The sequence below is a fragment of the Equus quagga genome, chromosome 13 (genome assembly GCF_021613505.1).
Source record: "Equus quagga isolate Etosha38 chromosome 13, UCLA_HA_Equagga_1.0, whole genome shotgun sequence".
Classification (NCBI taxonomy): Eukaryota; Metazoa; Chordata; class Mammalia; order Perissodactyla; family Equidae; genus Equus; species Equus quagga.
In genome coordinates, this window is record NC_060279.1 from 22,103,725 (window position 1) to 22,128,591 (window position 24,867).

A 24,867-nucleotide genomic window follows, 5' to 3' on the forward strand; every position below is an offset into this window, starting at 1 on the left:
TCTGAAGCTTTTGTTAGCAAATGCACCAAACCGAGAGGCTAAATTAAAAGCTATTTAGTGATATTAGGGTCATATGTAGCAGTGGGCAGGTGTATGTGCGTATATATGTGTAAGCGTGGGAGTCGAGGGGGCAGGGCAGAATCCATGCTCTTGCTTCTTTCTTACCGCTTTTCCAGAAAGAGCCTGGTTTTTACTGAAGGAGGAATAAGACCCAGAATAGACCAATAACTTGTCAGAAGTCACATGAGAAGCGACAAAATTGTTCCCAGGGCCCCATACTCCTTGCACTGAAGCAGTCTTAAAATAGACACTGGAGATAAAGGAGAGGTGGCCTGGCTGGAAGTGGATATGATTCACAAAGAGAGAAATATCAGATGTTAATCATATTAAAGGAGGATTTAGATGATGCTAAATGGAGCAGCTTGTTGGGTCCCTCTTGATGCCAGCCGTCCCGTTTGTGCCACTCGTGCCGTAAGAGATTAAATCTTAACCAGGTAAGGTTTAAACAACCCTTAAAATCCTAATGTGCACTGTAAGGATTTGTTCTCTCGAGTATGTTACGCAGCAAAAATGCAGAACTCATCCCATGAACCTTGGGCGATTCTTTTATGAAGCTTCATGCATGCGGCCAAATGAATATTTGTCATAATAAACTGCAGATAGTTCCCTAGCACATAGGCGAATTCTGTTTGCATAAAGTTAGAGCAATCGACTTGCCAGAAAGAGGGAGAAAGAGAAATGAAGCTCTGAATAAGATTTCTTTAAAATGTTTAGCCACAGTTATATTCTTCAGCTTTAAAAGAAATCTGGTAGAGTGTTCTGCCAATACAGTAAACCAGTGCTCTGTTACAAGAGAGACTTCAAAACAGCGAAGCAGTACAAGAAGGATCCCCACTTTTAATGCATTCAACCAAAGAAAAACTAGGTTTATAACATGTTTGGCAAGAAAAAATATTTTGGTCTTGGATAGCAAAGATAAATTGGTGGCTTGCAGTATAACCATTCAAAACTTTCAAGGAAAAACCATGACTTCCCCATTGCTAAGCTTCCACATTCAGTTCTTTATAAGCCACCATAACTGATCCGCCCTGCTAAGAACAATGGGAGAACGGCCCAAAAAGGGATGAGCAAGCAGGAAGGGCAGTGGGGATCAGGTCCTTTTATTGACAAGGCCCGATCAAGGTGCCCCTTTTCCTTTCGAAGTTGAGAACTTCTTGGGCATTTCTGGGTACCTATCTATGTGAGGAAAGTGAGGATATTAACACAAGCTCCCTGCATGAGCAGATGTGGGAGAAAAAATTCCTATCCTTGAGATGATAACACAAGAAAAGGACCAACTTTGTCAAGCCACAGCCCATCTACTCTCATCATCAGGGGGTTCAGCCTGCAGAACTCTTGCCATATTCCCACCTCCAACTATTGTTGCTTCAGCCAGCAGGGCTCAGCAAAATGCCTTTGTGAGTACTGGGAGATTTGCTAGTGTTGTCTCACAGAGAGTCATCAGGTTGCAATGAAAAATGTTTGCTGAGGCACCACATTAGCCAGTAAAGAAATGCCTTACTCATAGCCACACTTCTCTCACTGTTGCATGGATATTGCTTTCCGGGAATCGTCTACACTGCTTGGTGTGTATCTAGAATGTGCACGTTGTAGATATATGTAAGTGTGTACAAGAGTGCATGAACAAGGAGCAGTGTGCTTGCGAAGCTACACATAAGTGAAATAAACACGCAAGTCTCTCCTCCAAAAAAGAACAAAAATGGAACAAAATAAAAGATGTTGATGGCTCTCTTGTAATAGGTACTTGGTAGATTTTCATACCATTTCTTCCATAAAAGAAACAAATGCTGATTAAAGTTAGAACCATGGAATCACTCCCTGATCAACATTTCTAGACTGTTTTAGAAAACAACATTTGCAGTTACCACTGCACATAGCATATGTCAGCTCAAAAGACATGCCAGAACCTAAGTAGGAAAATGGCCTATTGGAGCAGGGAACTCTTCTCTGGAAAGGGAATCACTCTGTGTGCGTTCCTTGCTGCCATTTTCTTGGGATTCTCCAGTTCCCTTGTCTGTGGCCAAACGTGAGCAGCAGAGTCGGTCATGGGAAAGGATAAGGAAGTGGGGCAGCTTCCCAGGACTGACGGGAACCACGGGCAGCTCCTCATTGCTGCTCTGCCTCCTACTCTACTGTGGGATGCGTCTGTGAGATAGCAAGGCAAAAACAGATTTGGGGGCATTTCTAAAGAAAATAAATTTTTTTTAAAAAAAGGGAGATGACCGAAAAATAAAGAGGAGTTCCTACCTCAAAGTCATTTGCTTTATTGTAGTGCATGTTCAGAGCCCTGTACAGCTCACAGTCTCTGGTTATGGACAGCTCTTCAGTACTGGTGACTCCATCGTTGATGGCTTGACGTGCGTACTTCTCCATCTGAATGTAGTAAAACTCACGGAAATTGCTAAACCACTTGATGAGCTGAGAGGTAATGCATCTGTTGAACTGTTAAATTGAAGCATTAAAAAGGATAAGAACATTGCCATTTTCTTCATTCATTCTTTAAACATTTGAAGCATTTTTAAAGTTCCCCTTGCCTCTTTACTTGGAAAGGTATGTTTTTAATTCCACTAAAATGGTGGCAAGAGAGGTGAGAGCAAGGATATACTTACAGGATATTATAAAATCTATCAACAGTGGAAATCACATCACAATCCTCCACATTTAAAATGGAAAACTCACATTCTAAATCTGATTTTCCTTATTTTAAACATTGTTCTTCAACTTTCAGTAGAACAAACTGCATTTGTATACTCTGTAGAAATTCATTCAAGCCATAGAATCCTGGGAAGAGTTACTTCGAAGTACCACAGATGATGGACCACATGACTTCCCCACTTGCCTGATTTTTTTTTTTAAATAAAAATTTTTGTCCCCACGTGACGGCCTTGTTCAATGCTGGAAAATGCCTTTCACACAAAAAGGGAGGAATCTGGCGTTTGCTTAATTTTTGGTAACGGGTGATCCCCATGGCCATCCGGCTATGATTCCACTTAATGTTTGCACATGGTACTCACATCCGGTGCTGTCTGGTGAGACCCCCTTGCCTGTTCATACACTTCCTACAGCCAGCACAGGATAAGACCCACACTCTCTTCCATTGGAGTCTATGCTGCTTGGGAGGTGTGGTTAAGACACAGTATACAGATGGCATAGACAGAATCTTTATTACTTTTTTTTAAATGCCAAGTTACTATAACATGATTAGGCTTTAAAACTTTGTTTACCAAGGTTTCCCGATGACCTTTTAAATGAAGATGTCTTCCTGGATTCACTGCAAATGATACCATTCTTATTGACAGTCCCCTGTTCACGTAAAGGACAGATGCATCTCAACTTGCCAAGTCAAAACCAATAAATCCATAGCTTTATATCAGGCGGGCTGACAGACAACCCCCTGCCTTTTGTCATTACAGGCATTCCCTTCCCTGGGCCCCCAGAAAAAGATGTACATTCATCAAAAATCAACAAAGACCACTTATCAAACGCTGGCCATGAGAACATCCAGACTCCAACAAGATGACAGCTAAAGTGTGTATTGGGGCTGTAATTACTACACAGAAAGTTGTTTCTATCCTAGCAAAGATAATAAATGAATGAAAATTTATGGCAGAGAATGGAAGTAACAAGGAAACAGAAGCAGGGAGACTGGTGTTTCCCCCAAAAGGCCAACTTGCATCATAATTGCCATGGAGTTGCAAGGGCCCTTACAGATAATTGACCAGAAAATGATTAAGTCATCAGCAAATCGCTTCTGCTTGCAAGAGTTCAAACATGTACTTAACCTATCCAAGAATTATATTTTCACTCTGTGTGTCTGCTCTGTCTCTATTCAGCCTTGCGGGGAACCCGATTAAAAAGACAACTGAAGGACCCCCGTTATCTGATCTTCTGGTTGCCGATTTCAATAGAACTTAAACCCATTACGATTTGCTGAACTTGGAGTTCTTTCCATTTTATCTCAGCAGTAAAATACACTGTCCAAATTTCCAGACACTGAGATAAGGACTACAGGCCCCCGTGACGGCTTACTGTTCCTTTTTAATTCTTTTAGAATAAGAAACAAAACATTACAAAATGATAGCAGGCTGTGCACTGGGGAATGAAAATTGCTTTGACATGGAGATTAGGCTTCTGCATTGTTACAAGACATTGTCTCATATGGACAAGAGTACTGTAGAGGAAAAAAATAGAAGGGTATTTTTTTTTTCTAGAATGGTCATGAATGACCTAATGGGGGAGGACAAAAAAGTAAGTGCACTTGCCATTATTTAGGAATGGGACATAAAGGGAGATTTAAAGCTTATTGTTAGAGAATGGAAATACCAGAGAGAAAGAATGGGCAAAAACAACAGACTCCCCAAACATGAGACAAGTGAAATGACCAGCACAACAGCTTGAAGAACAGGGTTTCCCTCCACCAGCAGTGAACTGAAATTTGTTCGCTTTTAGCTGCTGGCTAAAAGCAAAGGCAGGCCCCTGCTTTTCCAGATATTCATATCGGGGGAGAAAAAGTGTGAAAACTTTAAAGAGTTAATTTCCCCAGTTCTGTAGTGGCTTACAAGAAAAGGTTCAATTGTTCTATAAAGGAAAGCTCTGTAGTGTGTTAATGTGTTACTGCAAAAACTAATCGCTACAATAAAGAGGCTGTGTTTCCACAGTGTACGAGTCTCTGTGACTTTGATTAATGCTTCCCACGGGACATCTCAGCCTCAATATGGGCTGAAGAAACTTCCTAAATATTCAATGAGCATGGTCAAAAGATGTATAAAACAAATCAATCTGACACCTTAATCTGGCTAGGCAGCAGTTGACTCAAGGGGTGGAGGGAATAAGATACATCATTTAACACTGCCGGCTTGAAAAGCTGTGAGCGTCTGTTCTTCAAAGCTAAAATGACACTGAATCTGTTGTACTTAGTGGTCTAAGAGTTATTAGTTTATACATTAAAATCAACACCCAGTCGTGCACAGGAAAAGACGGTGGGGCCCATCGATCCTCGGCATCTCTCTCGCATTTGCCTCCTTGTCCTTCTTGAAAGATTTGAAGCCCTAATTAGCTGAGCTTTTTGTCTGGCTAAATGTTGTGGTGAGGGAATTAAGCTGGACTCTCTGTGAGAATGTGGAACTTTGGTTAGAGTCTTACTCTAGGAGTAAAACCAAGCTGGCCCTGGTTTCATCCTTTGTACACATCATCACTGTAGAAGAACCTCTCTCACCAAGCCAACGTCTCTGAATTATTGAGCATGTCTCCCTACCTCTTTCTTTCCAAGGTAATTTAAAAGCATTCACCTCCTACCCAAATGCAATTCACTTGTGGAGAGAAGTGCTGTATCTATTCCTAAGGAAAAACACAAAGGAGAGTGGATCACCCTGGCTGGGCTCACCTTCGGGAGCGAGCTGGAGGATTAACTGAGTCTAGAACTATCTTCCAAGAGTGTCTTTAATGACACCGAGGCTATGCCTTATTCATGAAACAAAATATTTTCTGGTCATATTGTTTCTCCTGGTTTTTACTCGCAAAACTAACTTCTGATCACTATTTGAGGTGAAACCACTTTATGATTTGGAAAGTTACCTTTTGCTAGAATTAAGAATTTTCTCTTGGATGAATGCAGCCACTATCAAGTATAGGCTTGTGTCATTGTGGCAAGGATTACTTGGTCCACAGACACGTGAATATATCTTTTTCAAGGTATATGATGCAGGGTTCCATTTCTGATAAAACCCTAAGGTCCCTTCCCCAATTTCAGGGACCTCTCAATTAATTCTACCGTGGTTTCTTGAATCCAGACTGAAATAAAATTTGGGATTGTTCAGTCATTTACAGGGAAACATCTAGTTATTTCAGCCTTGCAAATAAGTATCCACATTTATATATCCAGATACAGATTGGTAGGTATATATATATGCGCACACACTATATAAACAGCATAATATACATATACATATACATATTCAAATTCTGGATTTTCCTTATTGTTAAAAAAATCCAAGAATGATCTGCCATTGTTTTCTAGAAAGTTTCTGGAATACCTTGCCTGGACTCTCCTCTCCTTTCTATGCATGACTTTCCACTATCATCAGTGTAAGCTCAGGGAATACAAATTCATTTATTACTAACAAAAGAAAAACATAATTAGGAAAGTTAAAAAATGTATAATTCATTCCAAAAATAAAAGAGAAATGACCTTCGGTGATTTTCTGCTTTGCCTTATATCCCCTACTGTTTCCCCTCCATTAGAGTGGATAATTGGGAGTTAACCAGACTCACATATACTTTAACAGCCTTCTCTCTCAGTATGGATACAGTATAATCTGAATATTAGCGCTTTTTTAAATAAAATATTCACCCAGGTATTTGTTATTTACATAGAGTGATTATTTGCAAAGCTGAATGAATAGACATATTTTAAAGGAATGGGAGCAGTTTCTTGTCAGTTTACATTGCGTGGTATTTCTAAAGCTACAGATCAACAATCTCCCCCACCCTTACCCTTCCCCCCACCACACACACGCACACACATACAAAAACATGAATGTTTCTAATATTTACATCTACTGTTGGGTAGTGTTGCTGGCTCAGAATGGCTGCTGCTTTCCACCCTCCAGGTGGCTGCATTTCAATGGTAGGTGAGTGATCCCTATGTATGCAGTTTGTAAAGCTCTTTGGCCTCCTTCTGGATGAAAGGTGCTATACAAATAATATAAGGTATTGTCATTATTATATCACAACACTGCAGATCATTGCACTAAGAGGAGTGAAGGAGGTCACATGGACACCTACACACACACACACACACACACACACGTGTGCACAACACTTTTCTCCCTTTCCTCCGTGTCCCCCTCCTAGAACTAAAGTGTTTGGAGGATTTCCTGAAAGAACTTTGCCAGGTTCTACTAGGCTCTAGAAGCTGGCTCGTCCTCAACCAGTTGACAAATTCCCCTCAATTTGTCTGTTTTAGATGGTCCCCAACAAAGTCCAAACCCTTTTCCTGGCCTCCTGTGTCACTCAGCCTGTTTTGTGTTTAACGATTCTTAACCAGCCATGTAAGTGACTGCCTTTCTGTGCCCTCCCCATCCTGCCCAGCGTGTTGGCACTGAATGAGGAGAAAACATGCCTTCCACTTAAGGAGCTCAGCCAGAGAAGGAGACAGATAAAAGGCTGAAGTTGATACACAATTCAAAAGCAAACAGGAGGGAAAGCAGAACTTTTCTTATAAGGCCAAATAAAACATCAGCGAAGGAAACTGAAATGAGTTGGCCTGCAAAAGGGGGCCCAGGAAGCAACTTGGGCATCAGGCACAAAACACATTGCGTGGAGGGGAGCCGCGGAGGCACAAGCATATTTTGGCAGCTCCTGAGTTCTCAGTGGCAGAAATAAGAACTTGTACATATGGGGGTGGGCAGGGGAGGGTGGGGGGAAAAAGCACCCAACCCTAATAAACGAATCTCAGCTAATGTAATGTTTATCAAGTGCCTTGGATAATGATACCATGTGTGTCATTACCATCATCAAAACCCAATCTATGTTTTAAAAAGTTACAGATGATTAACACAACATCAAGTTGATGCAAACAATTACTTAAAACCCACACACAGACACACACACGCACACGCGCACACACACACACACAGAACCAGGAGGTCCCCATATTCTGTAGAATGAGGGAGGCTGCAGCTGTAGGCCGACAGCTTTCATATCCTCATTTGAATAATGTGTCCTGAATCTGTCACTTTATTCATTCTCCTTATGCTCAGTGTACTCCACATCAACAACAAATTAAGTTGTAAATAAGAGACAATCATCACTTTTGTTTTTAAGCAGCTACTGCATAGAGAATTTCAATGTACGCTCCTTTTCGACAGGGGGAAAGAGAGGTGCTAGAGTTTGCTTTCATAAGCACAAATATGGGGAAACCAACAGAAACAAAAACACAAGCAGTTGACTGTTGCTGAGGGGAGGGGAAAAACACTCTCTAAAGCACATCCCTCCAATAGCAGCTGAAATTTCTTCCAAGGAGTTACTAAGACATAAAGACCGAGGCTAAGTTTTCCGGACTACACTGGAAACCCATGCGATTTATTAATCCCAGTCCTTTGGTCTTGAGACGCAAGAGGCATCTTTACTTGGCACAGCTTTAGACAAAAGGACAAGTGCATTAAATCAATTACAACACAGGTGTATTAACGAACGGATTCCACACTCATCTCCATTAACTTCCAGGCCTTCAAATCACTACCACATGCATGGAAAATGAAGAAATGAATCATTCAAAATGTCCCTACCTTTACATCGGAGAAGTAGGTCTTCAGCATATTGGAGCTGGGATAACGGGTATAAAAGAACATGAGCTTTGCTTTTTTCAAGTGATTGGGTGACAATCCTTCCTGCATGTAGGATGCAATTGGTTAAGGAAAACATTTCTTTGAACACAAGGACCCACCATCCCTCCCCTCAAGAGTCTGGAGGCCCACCAAGCAGCCGTGGGAATTCTGGAAGGTAAATGGTGCTGGCCTTGGATTGAATCCTTTGCTAACTTGCTGCTGCTTGCTCAAAATGACCACTGCCTGTCAGAAACTGCCAAATGTAATGGTGAGGATGCACAATTTAGTTGCAGAATCTTGGCTACTTCGTGGTGAGGAGGGCAAAATATTCCCCTTGTATGAGGTCCTATCTATAAGTTCACTTGTTGCTAAGGAGACAAACGCACCAACACGTACTGCACAACTCTTATCATGAGAGTTTTTTCTTCTTCACAATTACAGTTGTTTGTTCATCTCTCTATGCTCTGCAGTTTACATCAAATTATTGTACTAATGTACGTGAAAATATAAAATGCATTATTGTGAACACTGTTAGGCAAGCTTCACATCTTACCTTTTAGTGCTAAGCTAATGCAGCGTCTTGACTCACTTTCTTCCTATCTTATTATTATATCTTTTTAATTGTTTCCTTTTAAATAATAGCTAAAACTTGGGAGGGGTAATTTTGGCACAGAGAGGGCAGGGAGGGGGTGTCCCTTTTGTTAAAGCAACGATCCAAAACCAAATACAATTTGCCTCTCCTGGATTTATAGTTAACTCCTTTGAGAGTGGCACCGTGGTTGAGGCTAACAAATCAATAAACGTGGGTTAGCAGATCAATAAATGGCCACTTACCCAAAATAAGAAGGCCTATTTATCTGGAAACATCATTACCTTTTAGATCTGTAAACAGCAGCAACTAAAACAGTTCCCAAGAGAATGTGAGGCTAACCATAACAATCCAGGCTTCCTGATTCTCCCCCAGATTCTTGGCACTCCTCAGCAGACTCGGAGCTGGGATGGCTCTGGTCACATCTGTGCCGCAGCCTGGCCCTGCCATTTCCTCAGCAAATTAATGGCTTTATAATTTATCAGAAATGAAGATGCACGTGGAGAAAATCAATGTGGTCCCCCACAAGGTCAATTAAGGGTCCTTCCTAGAAGCTTCTCTAAGGATTTTCTCTTAAAAGAGAGTCCGGGAAAAATAAGAAAAGAAAAGAAAAGAAAATATGTGCATATGTATGCATGTGTGCACGCATGTGCATTGCACGCACATACACACACACTTTGCTGCCCAACAAAAATTCCACACCTTATGAAGAAAGGTCAAATAAGCACAGCTATTTAGGAAAGGTAAAGGTTTCCAATGGCCTCCATCAGGCACAGCGTGACCAATCTTAGGAACAGAGGGAAACCAGAAAGCTACCAGAGAAGCACAATCAAATTAATATTGATAAGCTCTTGACTACGTATAACAGCATGTTTAACCAAATATTCTGCTGAGAATATGATCAATTAGCATTCCCTTTAATATCATGCAAATTTTTAAAAGATCACCTTGGTCTGTAACTAGAAAAGTTAAATATTGTGCTTTTTTTTTTTTTCCCCACTGAAGATAAACAGTGAAGAAAGAAATTTTGATTTTACATGTGTAAGCCAAAGCGGCTTAACTGAACTTGTGTTTTTGTTTGGATCCTTAATGATTACAAAGACGATAATTTATGACTGACATACTTCCTGTGCCAAGGAAAGAGCTGAAAGACCCTCCAGTAACCTCCATTAGACCGATAGAGAAGACTAAAGGAGTCGGGCACACTTCAGGACCATCTGTCCAAATGGATAAGTGAAATAATAGTTGCAAGCTGTCTCCTATTGCCTCGTGATAAGAGTTTTAGGCAAGTCCAAACTTCGCCAAACATTCTCAGATCTGGGTTCTAATCTTTTCTTTCAGATGGCTACATTAAAACAAGCTTGCACATTTAATTATTAGTTGGGGGAAAAGTCACAAATCTTTTAAAATTTGGTCTCATGTAAAACCAGTTGTTTTGCTGTGGTGCTCAGAGAGTAACAGAGCTACCAAAACTTCCTGAAGCTTTCCAACACATTTAAGTGAGGGTAAGATGTTTTCGTTCTTTTTATTTAAAAGACAAAGAAAACTAGCCATCTTACTTGATCAGGAAGTAGAGGCTTTTTATTTCATCAAAAAATTATTCTAATTTGAATTTCTCAAGTTCATTTTTGCTTTAAAACATTTCCTGTTGGTAATACTTGGAATTGATCCGTTGAAATGGAACACAGAATAAATCTTTATCTCTTGCTCATCGTGTAATTAAGATAAAATCCCCATAAAATATATGTTTCTAATAAACTATTAAAAATAGCTAATGAAACATTTAAAAGTCAACAGTTAGATAATCCTTTTTTTTCTCCTCAAAATAAATCTGAACTGACCAATTGGTTAATTTCCCTTTTAAGTGCTTGTGCTGAAAAGCAACTGTTCTTCCAAGAAAGCACTAGCTGTTTCCAGGATACTTACACACGCACAATGACTCATGATGGAATAGATTCAGTAAACATACAGCTGTACCGAACACGAGCTAAGCTCCATTCAAGGCCAGGAAAGAAAATGAGCACAAATAAATATTAAGGAGGTACAGGGGGGTGGGTGAGGGGGGATGGAACGCAAACAAGATCTGTCCCGGCAGCTCATGCGGCTTTGCCTCAATTCTCTTAGCCATAGCTTTGTGAAGACAGATGACATTCAATTCTATGTGTAATGCAAAATAGACAATAACTGCTGAAACTTGAGACAGCTGCCAGGTGTAAAAAAAAAAAAAGAAAAAGAAGAAGAAAAAAAAGAAAAGATGATAAATCCATAAATTAATGAAAGACATCTGCTGGGGAACATAAAAGATCAGAGAAGGAGGGTACTGCAGCTGAACCTAAAGCAGTGTTCAAACAACCTGAGACTCCAAGTGTTGTCTGTTTACCAAGCACAATATAACCTTACCTAGGCAGCAGCAGCGGAGCAGCAGCGGGGGCAGCAAAAAGGCGGACGGAAGAATAATAGGTGGTGGAGGCTGGAGGAAGAAAATTCTTTTTTTCCATTTGAACTCTGAATTGTGGCTGGAGATTTCACAAGCTGCAGTTCCAACCAAATGGATTCGGACCACATTTTCTACAATACTTTGAAACCCAAAGCATAGCCTTCTCCTTATGCTCTGATTTGCTGTTTCTAAGAGGCTTGCCCCCTAGAAACCTTAAATGGGGAGACAGGATCTAAACTCTCTCATTTAATGATAGTGACAGAGCAAGCTGTCGCCCCTTTAACAAGTTCAGTGTAACTGGTGGCATGTGTAGTTGATGGAAATTGTTTTAAAAATTCACTTGTTTCATAATTTGGGGCATGGTAGGAACCAGGAGTCTTTCAGTCTTTAATATACATGTTTCCCTATTTGTTAATATAGCTAATAGAATTACTATGGCCCCATAAGACTTCTAAAAATGTGCAAGATCAACTTCTATGGATTATCTCACATTTTAGAAATTAATTTTTAATCTGTGTTTTCCAGTTGGATTTTAATTTCAAGTTACTAAGCAATATTCCTCTATAAACTTCAAGTATTTTTAACATTCTCCCTAAAAGTGGAGCAGGGAAAGCTGGCTGTCACAGAGAACAGGCTGGGCTTCTTCACCTGCGCGTCTTAACCGCCTATAATACTATTCTTGTGCTTTAATTGGGTGCATGCAAATGTCTGAGGCCTAACCAAGGCTATTTTTCTTGAGATGCAAAGAGGATGAATGACAAGGAACATCATGAAGACAAACAATTGGCTGGCTGTTTCTTTTGGAATTTGAATAAAACTTAATATTTGATTAAATAGATTCATTTGCAAAGATACTGAACACACTTTTTATATCTAAGACGAGCTTTTGGAGCAGGTGCACTGACATTCAGCTTAACCTGGATACATTCACTATTTCTCTCCTAGTAGAAGGTATAAGGAGGTGGTGTGCTCTATTCTATAGAACATATATGCTTAACAGGCTGAACTTAGAATGGATTTATCTGATAAGCAGGTATTCTTAATAGTTCTGATCTTGGCTACTTTGTTCAAAGAAACAGGATGCCCTTTGGAGTAGGAAAGAATCATTCCTTAAGAATTAAATTATTCATTACTATTTGGAAAGCCATGAACCAAAAGTAAAAACATAGTAACGACAAACATAGTGGTACCATTTCATCCCATTTCTATTCATTTCTATTGCTCTTTTCTAGGAACTGTACAACATGTTCAAATATGGCCTTGGATGCCTAAAACTGAAGTAAGACATCACTCACTGTGACTCCCAGCGATTTCTTTAAAATAAAAGCTTGAGACTTTTGCCTAAACACCATTAGGTAAATCAAGGGAAGAATTCACTGCCATACAAGGATGGAGAGAGGAGAAAAGTGGATCCAGTCTCCCAATAAACACTCAGATCCTCACATGCTTTAGAATTCTGTGGACTATCGAAAAGGTTACTTGTCTATATCTTCTTCCTGAGAAATAGTATATCTATGAGATAAATGACTAAAAGTACAATGTAGTAGAGGGGAAAGAGAAATAAACAGAAGATAGAAGCCCAGAGGTGGGAAATGTAATCATTAATTGTAGCAAGAGGCCAAAATCATTTAGCTCCAAGGAAGAAACAACTCCAGATGCAAGTAACTAACATTTCATATGAACATAGGTGTTTCCAAACCATCACTGTTCATTAGCAGGTAGGAGAGATATATTGGTAGAAGAGAGAAGTTACTCATCTGAAGAAGAAGCAACTATATTCTCTTTAAAGCCTTTGATACGTATAGAAATAAAAGGAACTTCTTTCAATTCAAATCCTCAAAATTCCTCAGAGGATTTAGAGAGGGTGAGAGGGTGAGCATAGCCAACACTTAAAGCAATCTAAAAGCTTTTTTCCCCAGAAGATCGAACCTACTTTAAAAAAGAAAAGCAAAGGCATAATTATTTGGTCATAATGAAAAGTCTAATCAATTCTAAAAAAAACATAAATTGGATCTTGAGTTTAAGAGTTTAGAATGGACTTAGTCCTTAGGAAAGCTGGCTTCAAATATCCACCAAACTAGACATGCCCTTTTCTTCTGTGAGTGTGTGTGTGTGTGAGAGAGAGAACCAATCCACCATCACTACTACTGGCTTCAAAATGAAGTAAGGGATCTCTGAGGAGCAAGGGTGACTAGCCCTGGACACTAGCTTGGTATGAACCTCAGAAGATGCTCTTCCTGCAAAGGGTGAAAAATCATTCAAGCCATTGCGTCTTCTCACTTTGTCTTGCTCATCACCAACAGCTATATTCCAATCGTTCTGACCAGTGTTTATTGCCTGCTTATAATGTGTAAGGCAGAGAGGGTGGCCCAGCTTTGATTTATGACTGGTGCGTTAAATTTTAGATTGTTGAAAGGTAGAAGTTAAATCCGCAACCAAACCAAGACTCAATTTCTATTTCTATATCTAAGTCCTCAATATCTTTCTCTTTCTTTCTCTCACGACATTATTTTCTTCCTCACTATGGAAAAAAACTCTGTTTAACTGCCCGAGTAGGTCTCATTCTTGTCTCATACTGGTGAGACATCCTCCCATTCACCTCATCAGAAATCTTCACTATGATCCTGAGAGCTGGCTAGAAGGATGACCTTTGCTACCTAGGAAAACACATTTCCACCATCGCTGGGACTTTGCACTTACGTGGCAGCCTCTGGAGTGGGTTTAGATACTAAAATGTCAATCTCTAGTCATCAAGACGATTGCTCAAAATCCTCAATTTAGCAACAGCCAACTTAATTGCGAAATTTTATATCCATCTGGCGATTTATTACAAAAGAAACACGCCTCTACCTGTCCCCGAATGCTACTATCCCACTACCCCAAAACACCAATGACCACAAGAGTTTTAAAAATTTACTGAAAGGGCCAATTTACAGAGGGGGAAAAAAATCAGTTAAAAATAGCTAGGGTTCAGGACAGGTCTAATAAAAAATATAAGCAGCATCTGTACATAAAAGTCAGATTCAAAATATAAAAGAGTCACAAAAAGAGCCATTTTTTTAAGTCGAATACAGCTGAGTTTTATATTTAATTGTGCTCTCTCGCTTTCCAAAATAATTTGCTTTGTGTATGTTAGGACAAAAGATTTCTGTGTATGGCTGAACAGAGGTTAATCATGCATAGAGGCAGCTGCACCAGACCCAAAGAACAGACCTTGGGTGAACGAGAGAGAGACCGATGCCGTCTGAATAAATCAGTACCTGTATATTTCCTTTAAAAAAACCGTGTCTCACTTAAAGAGTAAAGAGAGAACCTAACTCCCACCCACCTCCATGTCTGCCCCACCGCAGCCTCCCACCAGTAAAGCGCCCTGCATAAGCTTTAATCAGGCCTTCTCTAAATGGACCAGGGGCCTTACAGGCAGTTTAAAGGGAGAATTCTTCTTACGGAATCTTAGGGATCTGAAAACTGACTTTTCCCTTTACTCCATTATAAAACTTACCATCTTTAAAAATATATATCTGACAGAGTTCAATATTACAGTGAGTTTTTTTTCCATCTCTGAATCTACCCTTTAAAAAACAAAGGATAAGAAGATAACTATGAAGAACAGCAGAAAAAAACACTGCTAAAGAAGCACATATTCAAGACCAGCTCTCTGAGGAAATTAACAACTTGTGAAAGTTGCAAAGTTGTGGGTTTCCTGTGAAGTTTTTGTGCAATCAGAAGCGCCACACGCGTGCTGACAAAAAGCCCATTCCTCTGAATAGCAGGAAAGATTGCCATTCTTAAGAAGATACTCATCTACGTTACTCTATATATTGTGTAAACCTGATCTTTTGGGAAGCCTTTTTTGTTTTGTTTTGTTTTCCTTGAGGGGAGAATAAAAGGATATTGCACTTCCCGAATACGGTGAGATTTCAGACATGTCTTGAAGATCGCCACACTCGGACTTGATGAGAGACAAAGAGAGCCCTTCTGCGGTGCTGGGCGGGTGTGCTGGTGAACAAGGATGGTGGCTCAGGTGGTGGGATGACATCTTGGTCCTCAGACTCGTCGTCTCCCTAGTTAAGTCTAAGGATTCAGGAGAGGCTCTGTCTTTTCCCGAGAAGGAGCCGGAGGGAGCACCTAATGGACTCTGAAATGGGTAGGCCATCAAGGGGAGGGGGAAGGGGTGGCGGAACGTGGACGTGGTGAAGCCTGCGGTGGCAGAGAGAGGCGACTGGTGCAGGGGCTGGTGGTGGCCGCCAGCGGGAGGGCCGGAGGCAGACTGGTCAGCTGAGTTTTTGCGGACAACCAGGGGCAGTGCTTCCGTCTGGTCTGTGGAAGTCGGCATCTGCACATTGCCAAAGGTGTCCAGGGGGTTCGGAATGATGACGTCGCCAAAGCACTGCAGGCGCTGGTTGGCGGTGTGGAAATTGTGGTTTTCCCCATTGACTGCAAATCTGGCCTGGGGGATCTGGAGAGGTGGGAAGACCTGAGGAACCTGGCGGGAGGGTTTGGCCGAAAAGACTTTGACCACAGTGTCCACAACTTGCGACATGGCAGTGTTCAGTTCTTGTTTCAAGGTCTCGGCCAAATGTTTGCCTTCTGGCTGTAAGGAGTTTGGCCCGTGGTCTCTTTCTTTGTTGCTGCCTTCTCGCTTCGGCTTGTTTTCAGCCATTTCCTGCTCCCTGATCAGGGCTCGAGCTCGGTCAATGAACTGTCCCGGGTCTAGCTCGCACATCTCATTATCTGACCTCCCCACGGAGTCCTGGGCCCTCGCCTCCAGGATCTCCGAGCGCATGCTGTCTTCAGACAGGTTACCATCTTCATCATTTTCAGAATCAGTGCTGTCATAGATTTGGTAGAACTTTTCCTGCAGCTGGCGCAGCTGTTTCTGCATGTCCTCCAGCTGCTGTTTCAGCTGTCGGCGCTCCTCTCGCTTCTGTTCTTTTCGGGCTGAAACCAGCTGCTGGAAACTCTGTTGCTGCTGCTGGGGCAGCTTTTGCTTGCGTTTGTTTTCTCTGTAACTTTCTCGGGGACTCACAGACTGCGGGGCCATCTCTCTTTCATTTTCATTGCCCCTTAATGCCACACTGGGGGAATGGCTCATACCCCGAATTATATTCTCAACCCGGGCGCGCTTTGCTCTCAGGTGCTCGTCACATAAGCGATCCATATCAAACTGGCTCATAGTAGGCCTGCCAAAAGGGGAAAGACACTCAGGGGGGCTGTCTCTTGAAGAGTTGCTGCATATATCCTCCTGATGTACTTCGGAGCCTGTACTAGAGAGACCGCTGGCTTGGAAACTGGGCTCCGTGCCACCATTTTTGTTCATGTTATTTTTCAACAGCTGGGAAATTATGGTTGCTCCTGGAAAAGGCATCATGGCATCTTCATACGAGTTCGCCCTCTTCAGCAGCTTGCGGAGTACATTTGACTTTTCCCCATCTGCATGCTGCACCACTGAATACTCAACATCCTGCTCGGAACCTTGGGGATTCATGGCACTAAAAAACGTTGCTCTTGCCTTAGCAAAAAATGCAGATGCTGTCCCTACCGTCCTTTTCACTCCAATGTCAACTCTTCTCCTCTTGGTTTGCCGGCTTAAGAGGGCTGTGCTGTCATGGTCAGGCATCACTGGACAGTTATTGTGCCATCTTCAAAAGCTCGTCAGCTGGGCACAGCTCAAGAATCCCGGGACCCTGGCCAACAGAACAAAAGGACTGATGAATCATTTTCTTTAAATTTCTCCAAATTTCCTGACCTCAATCCTGAATCAAATGCAAAATGCATAGGCTCTGGGATTTATGGCACATTACAATTATTGCAATTTATTATGCACTCTGCTTGAAATGAAACATTTTTAAATATTTCTGCTCCACTGGTTTAAGATGGATTAAGATTAAAAAAAAAAAAGCAAAAACTGCTTAAGCACCAGTAATATGATTCTCTTTCACAAATGCCTAAAATGATACTGTTTATCTTCAGAAGAAACAGTAGATTATAAGAACACAGCCTCTGACAACCAATTGATTAAATTTTGGGCGTTGAGATTCATATTACAAAAGAAGATGAAAGTGATCTATACTTAAGAAATAAGGTTAAATTTTGAGGCTGCATGAAATTTGGATGAAAAATTCCATTTCTGCATTAAAATTATTGTGGTTTTAATGCTACTAGAGAAAAAAGACTAAAATAAATGTAAATATTTAACACACACCCTTTATCACTGAATTTTAAAATATTTTTGTCATATGTGAAATTGGAAGGAGAACATCCCCATCAACATCTTTCCAACATAAATGGTCAATTTAACATTGAAATAAATGCACAAATTCTCATTTTACAAGTCTGCTTATTTAGCATAGATATGCATTTTTAGTAGTAAAATCACATTTGAAGATGGTATCTGTTGCTCTATTTTAATGTAAGTATGAGAATATTTATAAATTTTCATGATGTCTTTTTGATAACAAATTATTATAAAGTGTGACTCATTGCAAAAGAAGGACGTTGTCACATTTTAGAAATCAATATGTGGAACAATAAATTATTGAGTTAGGCAAGGATTAAATACATCTTCAGTACTAGTTTTCTTTTGCTAAAATCTGCCAAAATAATACTTCCAATGCCTAACACTCTTTAACATACACCATTTGTGAATCTTATTTTTTATGCCAAAGTAAAGGAAAAAAAAAGACTGAGAGAAGATAAATAAAAAAGAAAGAAAAAACATCAATGAAATACGTGAGAAAGGGAAATACCTTCTCTGCATATGAACTTCCATTGTTTCTTAGGAACACAATGTAAAAAGAGAACATCCTTCCTTGCATTTTATAAAAGGCACTTGCCATATTTTGTGACTTATTAACTAGTGATGCTAAGCCCAAATTTTGGATAAATATAAGATGTGACATCATTTTGCTTACAATTAACATGTTATGAAGAAAATGAAAATATTTTTTTCACACAGGGTTTATCTAATATTAAACTTCACGTTTGCTTAACAGAGCACATCTTCACAATAACAGGGTCTATTGCCAAAGGCAGCGTGCAGTGTGCTTGGAACAGCTCCCATCTCTTTCGGTTCACCTGTAAAAACATCTACGTGCTCCCTAGGACTGCATCTGTGGCTAGTTTTAAAGAATGACTATCCATGCAAATAGGCATAATTTCAGCATGAAATAACCTGTAAAAATCAAGAAAATGCTCAATGCTTAGATGGTAACATATTTTTTTTTAAGCGACAAAGATTTCATCATGCTCCTGGTTTCTACACAAAGATACAACATTTTTAAAAGAGTATGAAAACAATATGATGCCTCTTTACATATTTTTTGTATGCTTGAGGATAAAATACTTTTTGTATGCCTGAGGATAAAATTTCCTGAACTTGGAATGGAAATAGATCTTAATAACTTCAATAGAGGGTTCAAAATCAAATTCACAATGATTGCGACCCCTCACACATTAATAATAAAACTGGTTTCAGGGATACGAAAATGCAAATATTTCACTAACACACTAGATCTGATAAATCAGGTGTAGCTGTCAGGTGAGAGAAAGAAAAAGGAGAGACTGAGACAGAAGAGAGAGGATGAATTATTTCAAAGCTCAGAAAGACCTGCATATTGGGGGCGAGAGATCTTTGCAAGGAGGACATTTTGTGCGTATATCAGCTTTCCAAAAATAGAATTCATTGCCATTATTTTAAAATTTTACCTCATTTCTTTTTGTGTGCAAATCCTTTTCTATTTAACATCACCTGAAAAGCACATGGATCTCCAATCAAAATGTTGAACAAACTTTCCAAGGTATTTTTTCCTTCCCCTGTTCATCTTAACACCCAATCTCGATTTTCTCCTACCATTCTCTGCTATGGGAAGACCATTTCTGTAACAGAGGCTCAGAAATGACACACTGGTGTAAGAGATGAGCACAAGGTCATCCCCAGGCATCCTTCCTTTCCCAGCTGCCATTTACCTCTGCGTCAACTGCACTTCCTCTCATCTAGCCTAGGTACCAACAGCTGCATCCCTGCCTCATGCCTGAGCCAAGAGGAGGGCTGCGCTCTTCCTAAGGTGGAAAGAAACGATACTTTCATCTTCAGTGGAGAGTAAGTGTGAACTAAACATGCTTGTTGGGTCTTTTAAGAACAAAATATCCTGTAACTTCCTCCAAATTTACAAATTAAGCTGATTTTTGCAATTCTCTTTCAACTGGTTAGCATTTTTAGACTAAATCATGATTTGTTTTTGGTTTGGGCTAAGAGAATTTAAATACTTTTAGGTCTTGTTGTAAAATGTCCAGCTGAGACATAGATAGGACAAAACAAATGGGAAAAATAGGAAAAATTATATAATCCAGCAAGACAAGGCATTATATTAATAGGCACGAATAAATATCTCTCTCCACATAGCCTAGATCTAAACTTAGGAATAAAAGTATAATAGTGGTACACATCGGGACCATACCTCTGGAGGCTATAGGCAAGATTAAATAATTATAACTGGTTGATACAGTACTTTATTAGCATTATGTTCCAAAACAAGATACATATGTGAACATATTTAGCACATAAGAAAATGCATTGTTAAATGATCATAATGTAAATTAAATCACTTGAAAACATTTTCAAAGGTGCCTCTGTGATTTCCCAATTCAGAATTTAGACAATGTTGTGGAATGACTTTAACACTGATATCATCCTGTCCATTAGGATTTTTTTAAATGCCTTTATTTCTCAACATATGTACTAAACAGTAATGTTTCAACTATAGTCACTATTGATTATCATGTTTTAATTTTAACATTAATTTTGAGTTTAACCAGGCAATATAAAGCCTTTTGATCAGCGCTGGTGAACATGAATATCAGCAAGTATGCCAAAAAATACTGATGTAGAATCTGAACCCCAATGTATTATTGATCAGATACACAGTCTAGTCCTGTAAACGCCTCTTTAAATAATATGAAAATCTATATAGAATATTTTTTATTATTAAATATTTTGTTGTACCATTTGGCCCCTAACTATACAAATGCTTTAATAATTCCTATACAATGGATATCTTAACATAGTAGGCTCGTCCCAGCAAAAGATAAGAACAAATATCCAGGTGTGATCAAGTCAGATTTTAACTACTCCAAAAGATTCTTTATTAAATTCTGAATTATCTGAAGAATGTCAGATATTTTAACATGGAGAAGCCTAAGAAAGCTATTCACTTAATGTTAGTAGGAAAGAATTTGCAGTGAAGAATTTCAAAGAACACCGCAGTGGGAAGGAGAAAGTGCTTAAGTGCTCTACTTTAATAAAGAAGTTATTTGCAACTTTTACACGTCTATCTGGAGTCCAGATTCTGGACAAAGGGGTGTTCATTATGGTAATTACCCAAAGAGTTCAGACAAATCTTTTATGAGATGGGGGAGTGCAAGGCTGGCATGGTTTCCTGTTTGGATTATTTAGATTATCTGTCTTTGTTGATAAAATTATTTGAAAAAATTACTCAAGCCTACACATTACTTCTTTTAGAAAACAACCTGTGAATGGGATGGGCCTCTAATCTACTCGGGTTATGAAATTTCAAATGGAATATCATTAACAAAGAACCTTTTAAATCCATGTGGAAATCAGTAATTCGAGGGGGAAAAGTGAGATGATTTGATTGAGGTACCCCCTCTCCACGCCCCAACCAAATCACTAAGCTGCCCCCTTTACTGTATTCAGGAGTTCATTTCTGCTAATTAGCAACTTTTCCTCTGGAGATGTTTCAGCTTACTATCAGGTTAAGAAAGCCTTTGATGTTTATTTTAAAGAACCCACTTGAATAAGGTAATACTTCAATGAGCTAAGATTGTATTGTCAAAATCTTATATTAGGTTTTAAAATTTCTTATCATAATGAAGGTCTCAAGTCATAACCATTTCATTTAAAATTCCTCCATCCTATCAAAAATCCCATACATTTTTCACCCGCGAAATGAACACAGAACATTTTCTGAGACATGCCTAAAATATTCATTTCTACTTATTTAAAAAGTAACAATTCACCAAATTAACAAATAAAAGAGACAGAAATAATCTCAAGAAAAAACACTTACACTTTTTTCTTTTTGTAGAAAACCGAAATACTGTAAATGTCGTTTGAAGCTTTAGAATACACTAGGTAATAAGGTTTGAGAAATTCCTTATGCATGTGTCCTTTCCAATTTATACAAATACTTAATTAGAATCCAATAATAACATATCATGCACAATCCATCTTCATATTATAAAATCAGTAACATTTTATAATTTCTCATGTTAAGCCCGAACCTAAAAATTCCTTCTGTTAGCAGTTGCAAATGCAAGACAATCTCTAAAACGATACAAGAAATTCATGAAAAAAGATGTACTTGCACTCTGAACAAATAAAGAGCAAGCCTGGCAGCTAGCTTATGTTTTAAGATTACAAGCGCTACTTAAAGAGGGATGATGCTAGGAAATGAATAAAGTGAGAACAAAGATGCATGTTATGTATGCATGACTTTTTTTCCCACAAGGTGGTGATTAAACTAAATAGAATTCTGCATAATGGACACTTAAAAATATCAATAAGTGCCAAGCACAGATAACCCCTACTACAAATAAAGCAAATGAACATATCCATAGATGACATTTTAATTATGAAAGAACTTCAAAAGCATCCAAGGAGACGATTGGCGGGAGGGACTTTGATGTTTAAGTCTAAAGAATAAATGACACATACTATCTCATTTTCATAAAACAATGATCATCCCCAAAGCAACAAAACCAACCAACAAAGGCCATTCACCATCTAACCTAATTCTATGCAACTCAAGAAGTAGCCTGTTTAAAGACAAATTTAAAAGGTCAAGTTTTAAGAATCCAGATACCGTGCTTACACTGAATTCTCAAACTCTTCCCTCACACATGAAGCCAGAGTCCTTCCCCGGGTCTATTTTACCCTTACAAAAACATGTCCATGCTGTAGCGCATGGACAGGTCAACCTGAATACTCCCCCTTTTTCTTCCTCATCACACACAGCCCATTTCATTTTGAAAATACTCAGAAGTTCTTGCAAGAAACTCTTCATAGAACTGACTGCCCACATCTTGCATCAAATAGAAAAGCACAGTTACCTCGCACGTACTTGAGATTTTCCTTCTCCATCAAAGTAATAACTAGGACATCTGGCACATGTCTGGTACAATGACAGGCTCATTCTACTTTATGAGAGTATTTAACATATGACTTGAAAGAGTTTATGCACATGCCTATTCTTTCTGGGCAGGGAGAAAGCACGCTAAAAAGATAAGCTTTAACAACAGTAACACTTTCAAACTGACTTTGGTATTCTTGGCAGTTACACGTACCACCCATGGCTGTCCAAAACACACACACACACACACACACACACACAAAAGACGGTTCTCACCACCCCCAACACCATGGACCTGGGAGAGAAGCATAAACTGGAGAGAAGCAAAAGGAAGGTCAATCTCCCTCCACCTGCTGCCTGAAGTGGGGGTACTTTGAGCCACCTCAGACAGGAGCCTGAGACAGCCTCAGCAGCAGCCTGCCAACATCCTTAAGAAAAATAAACAAACACATAACAACTTATCCCCCACCCCCAACCAAAGAACTCACATGGCAGGGCTCAAAACCTAATAACAGCCCAGTTCCCATTAGCCTAGACAATCCTATTATCCAGGGCAACCATAAATTCATAAACCTCTACAACCCTGGAGCACGCATTGTGGTCTGGAACTGTACAGACACACACAGACACAGAGGAAATTTGCACCTGTCTTTCTTGACACAACACACCTGTCAGGCCCTGCCCATGCGCACTCTGCTAAGAGACCTCTGCCTACTCGGTTCAGGAAAGGAAATGATTTTTTTTGTAAGAGATGGTATAGGTGGGAGGAGAGAGAGAGAACAAGAAAAGAGACTTCTAGCCTTGACTTTGCAAGAAGGCCACTCTGTGCTTGCCCTGTTTTTATAAGTTCAAGGAGACAACACAGACCTTCTTGGAAAAATAAAAACAAGCAGGTGAGTGCCCAGCCTTCCCCGAGGCGGAGTAGGGTTCTGTATTGCCAAGAACAGCAGTTTCACACTCCAACCTGCCTCCTTGGGTTATTTAAGACTGTCGCCCAACCCCTCCTCCGAGACCTTCTCTCCACCTGCCTTGAGGACCCCCAACTTCCCAAGAAGCCAAGAAGAGGCTGGAGACTTATGAGTCTCCTGGAAGCTGCTCCCCCTTGACCTCCCCGCCCCCCACCCCAATCCACACTCTCCACCAACGCTCAACTTTAGCAAGAAGAGTAACTGGCTGGCACACCAGAAGAACCAACAACTTGCTAAACTGGACTTTGGGTGATGTCTCCCCCGCCACCCCCCCCCCCCCCCCCCCCCGGCGTCCCCCTCCTCGCCTGTTCAGGCAAGATAGCAGCTCTTCCCGCCCTCCTCACTATTCTTCGCAGTAACAATTACTCTCACCTCTCCTCTCTTCCCTCCCCAGTCCTCCGAACTGGGCAAAACTGTAGGTACCACCCAGAAAAGACAAGATCGAAGCAACCCGACACCACACACAGCCAGCGGTGACTGTAAAGAGTCTTCGCCTCGCATATCCGCTGTCCAAGAACAGCCCCTACCCCCCACCGGACCGCGATCCTTCCGTCCTCTCGCGGCGCTCGCGCCCCAATCCCCCCACCGCACGACCCCCTGAGGCTCCCGAGGCCGCCTTACCCCCCTCAACTTGACCTAGCCCCGGTTCCTTGGAGCTCAGGAGAAGGGCGCCGCGCTCCTTTCCTGGGACCATCTCTCCAGCGCTCCAACCCCGATTTCAACATTTCGGCTTCGACAGCGTTTTGAGAGGAAAGTAATAGAGCGCCCCCCTCCTCCCTCTCCCCACTCCCTGGCCCTCTGCTGGGGTTAAAAAGGAGAAGTGAAAGGTATGCAAATGACAAGCAAATTGGAAGAGCCTGGAAGAAAGGCAGCTATAATAAACAAGACAAAGAGAAAGGACGAGGGGGCTGGCCCAGGAGTTTTAACCCGGGGAGATGGGAAGGATGAGGCTTGGCGGAAAGCGGGGATCCAGACGAACAAAAAGCGACCCAGTCCCCTCGCGGGCGGTCCTCTCTCCTGAGAAGAGAGGGCAGGGGAAAGAAGGAAAGGAAGCAAACGCCTCCTCACACCCCAGAAACAGTACACAAAAGGTGACAAGATCAGCGGCAAGTCCAGCAATAACAGCCTGTCCCCATCGCCAACACCACCCCCAGCCAGCAGCAGGAAAGAGAGAGAAATAAAAGCCAAGCGGATCACTTACTCTTAGGAACTGGGAGGAGCGGAGCGCAGAGTTCCACTGAGGCTCCTGCTTAGAAACTGTTTAGAGGCTATTTTATTATGATTCATTTAAATAACACCATTTTCTCCTGGAAAAAAAAATGTTTACACGGGGATG

The 24,867-nt window shown here is 40.6% G+C and overlaps 1 protein-coding gene across 8 annotated transcripts in view; it reads right to left on the reverse strand.

Annotated features, from left to right (window-relative positions):
* Positions 1-24,867, reverse strand: part of PROX1 (prospero homeobox 1) — a 56,603-nt gene that overhangs the window by 26,242 nt on the left and 5,494 nt on the right. For 3 of the 8 annotated variants that reach the window (XM_046684167.1, XM_046684169.1, XM_046684161.1), the window contains exons 2-4: positions 15,309-17,100; positions 8,349-8,456; positions 2,308-2,502 (exon numbers count right to left, since the gene is read on the reverse strand). In XM_046684167.1, coding sequence (XP_046540123.1) covers positions 2,308-2,502; positions 8,349-8,456; positions 15,309-17,033 — 2,028 coding nt within the window. In that variant the 5' untranslated portion in view covers positions 17,034-17,100. Of the gene's footprint in view, positions 1-2,307; positions 2,503-8,348; positions 8,457-15,308; positions 17,101-19,120; positions 19,152-19,381; positions 19,434-21,501; positions 23,775-24,152; positions 24,647-24,732; positions 24,839-24,867 lie in introns of those variants that run through there. The other 5 variants (XM_046684162.1, XM_046684163.1, XM_046684165.1 and 2 more) reach the window with 5 other exon arrangements.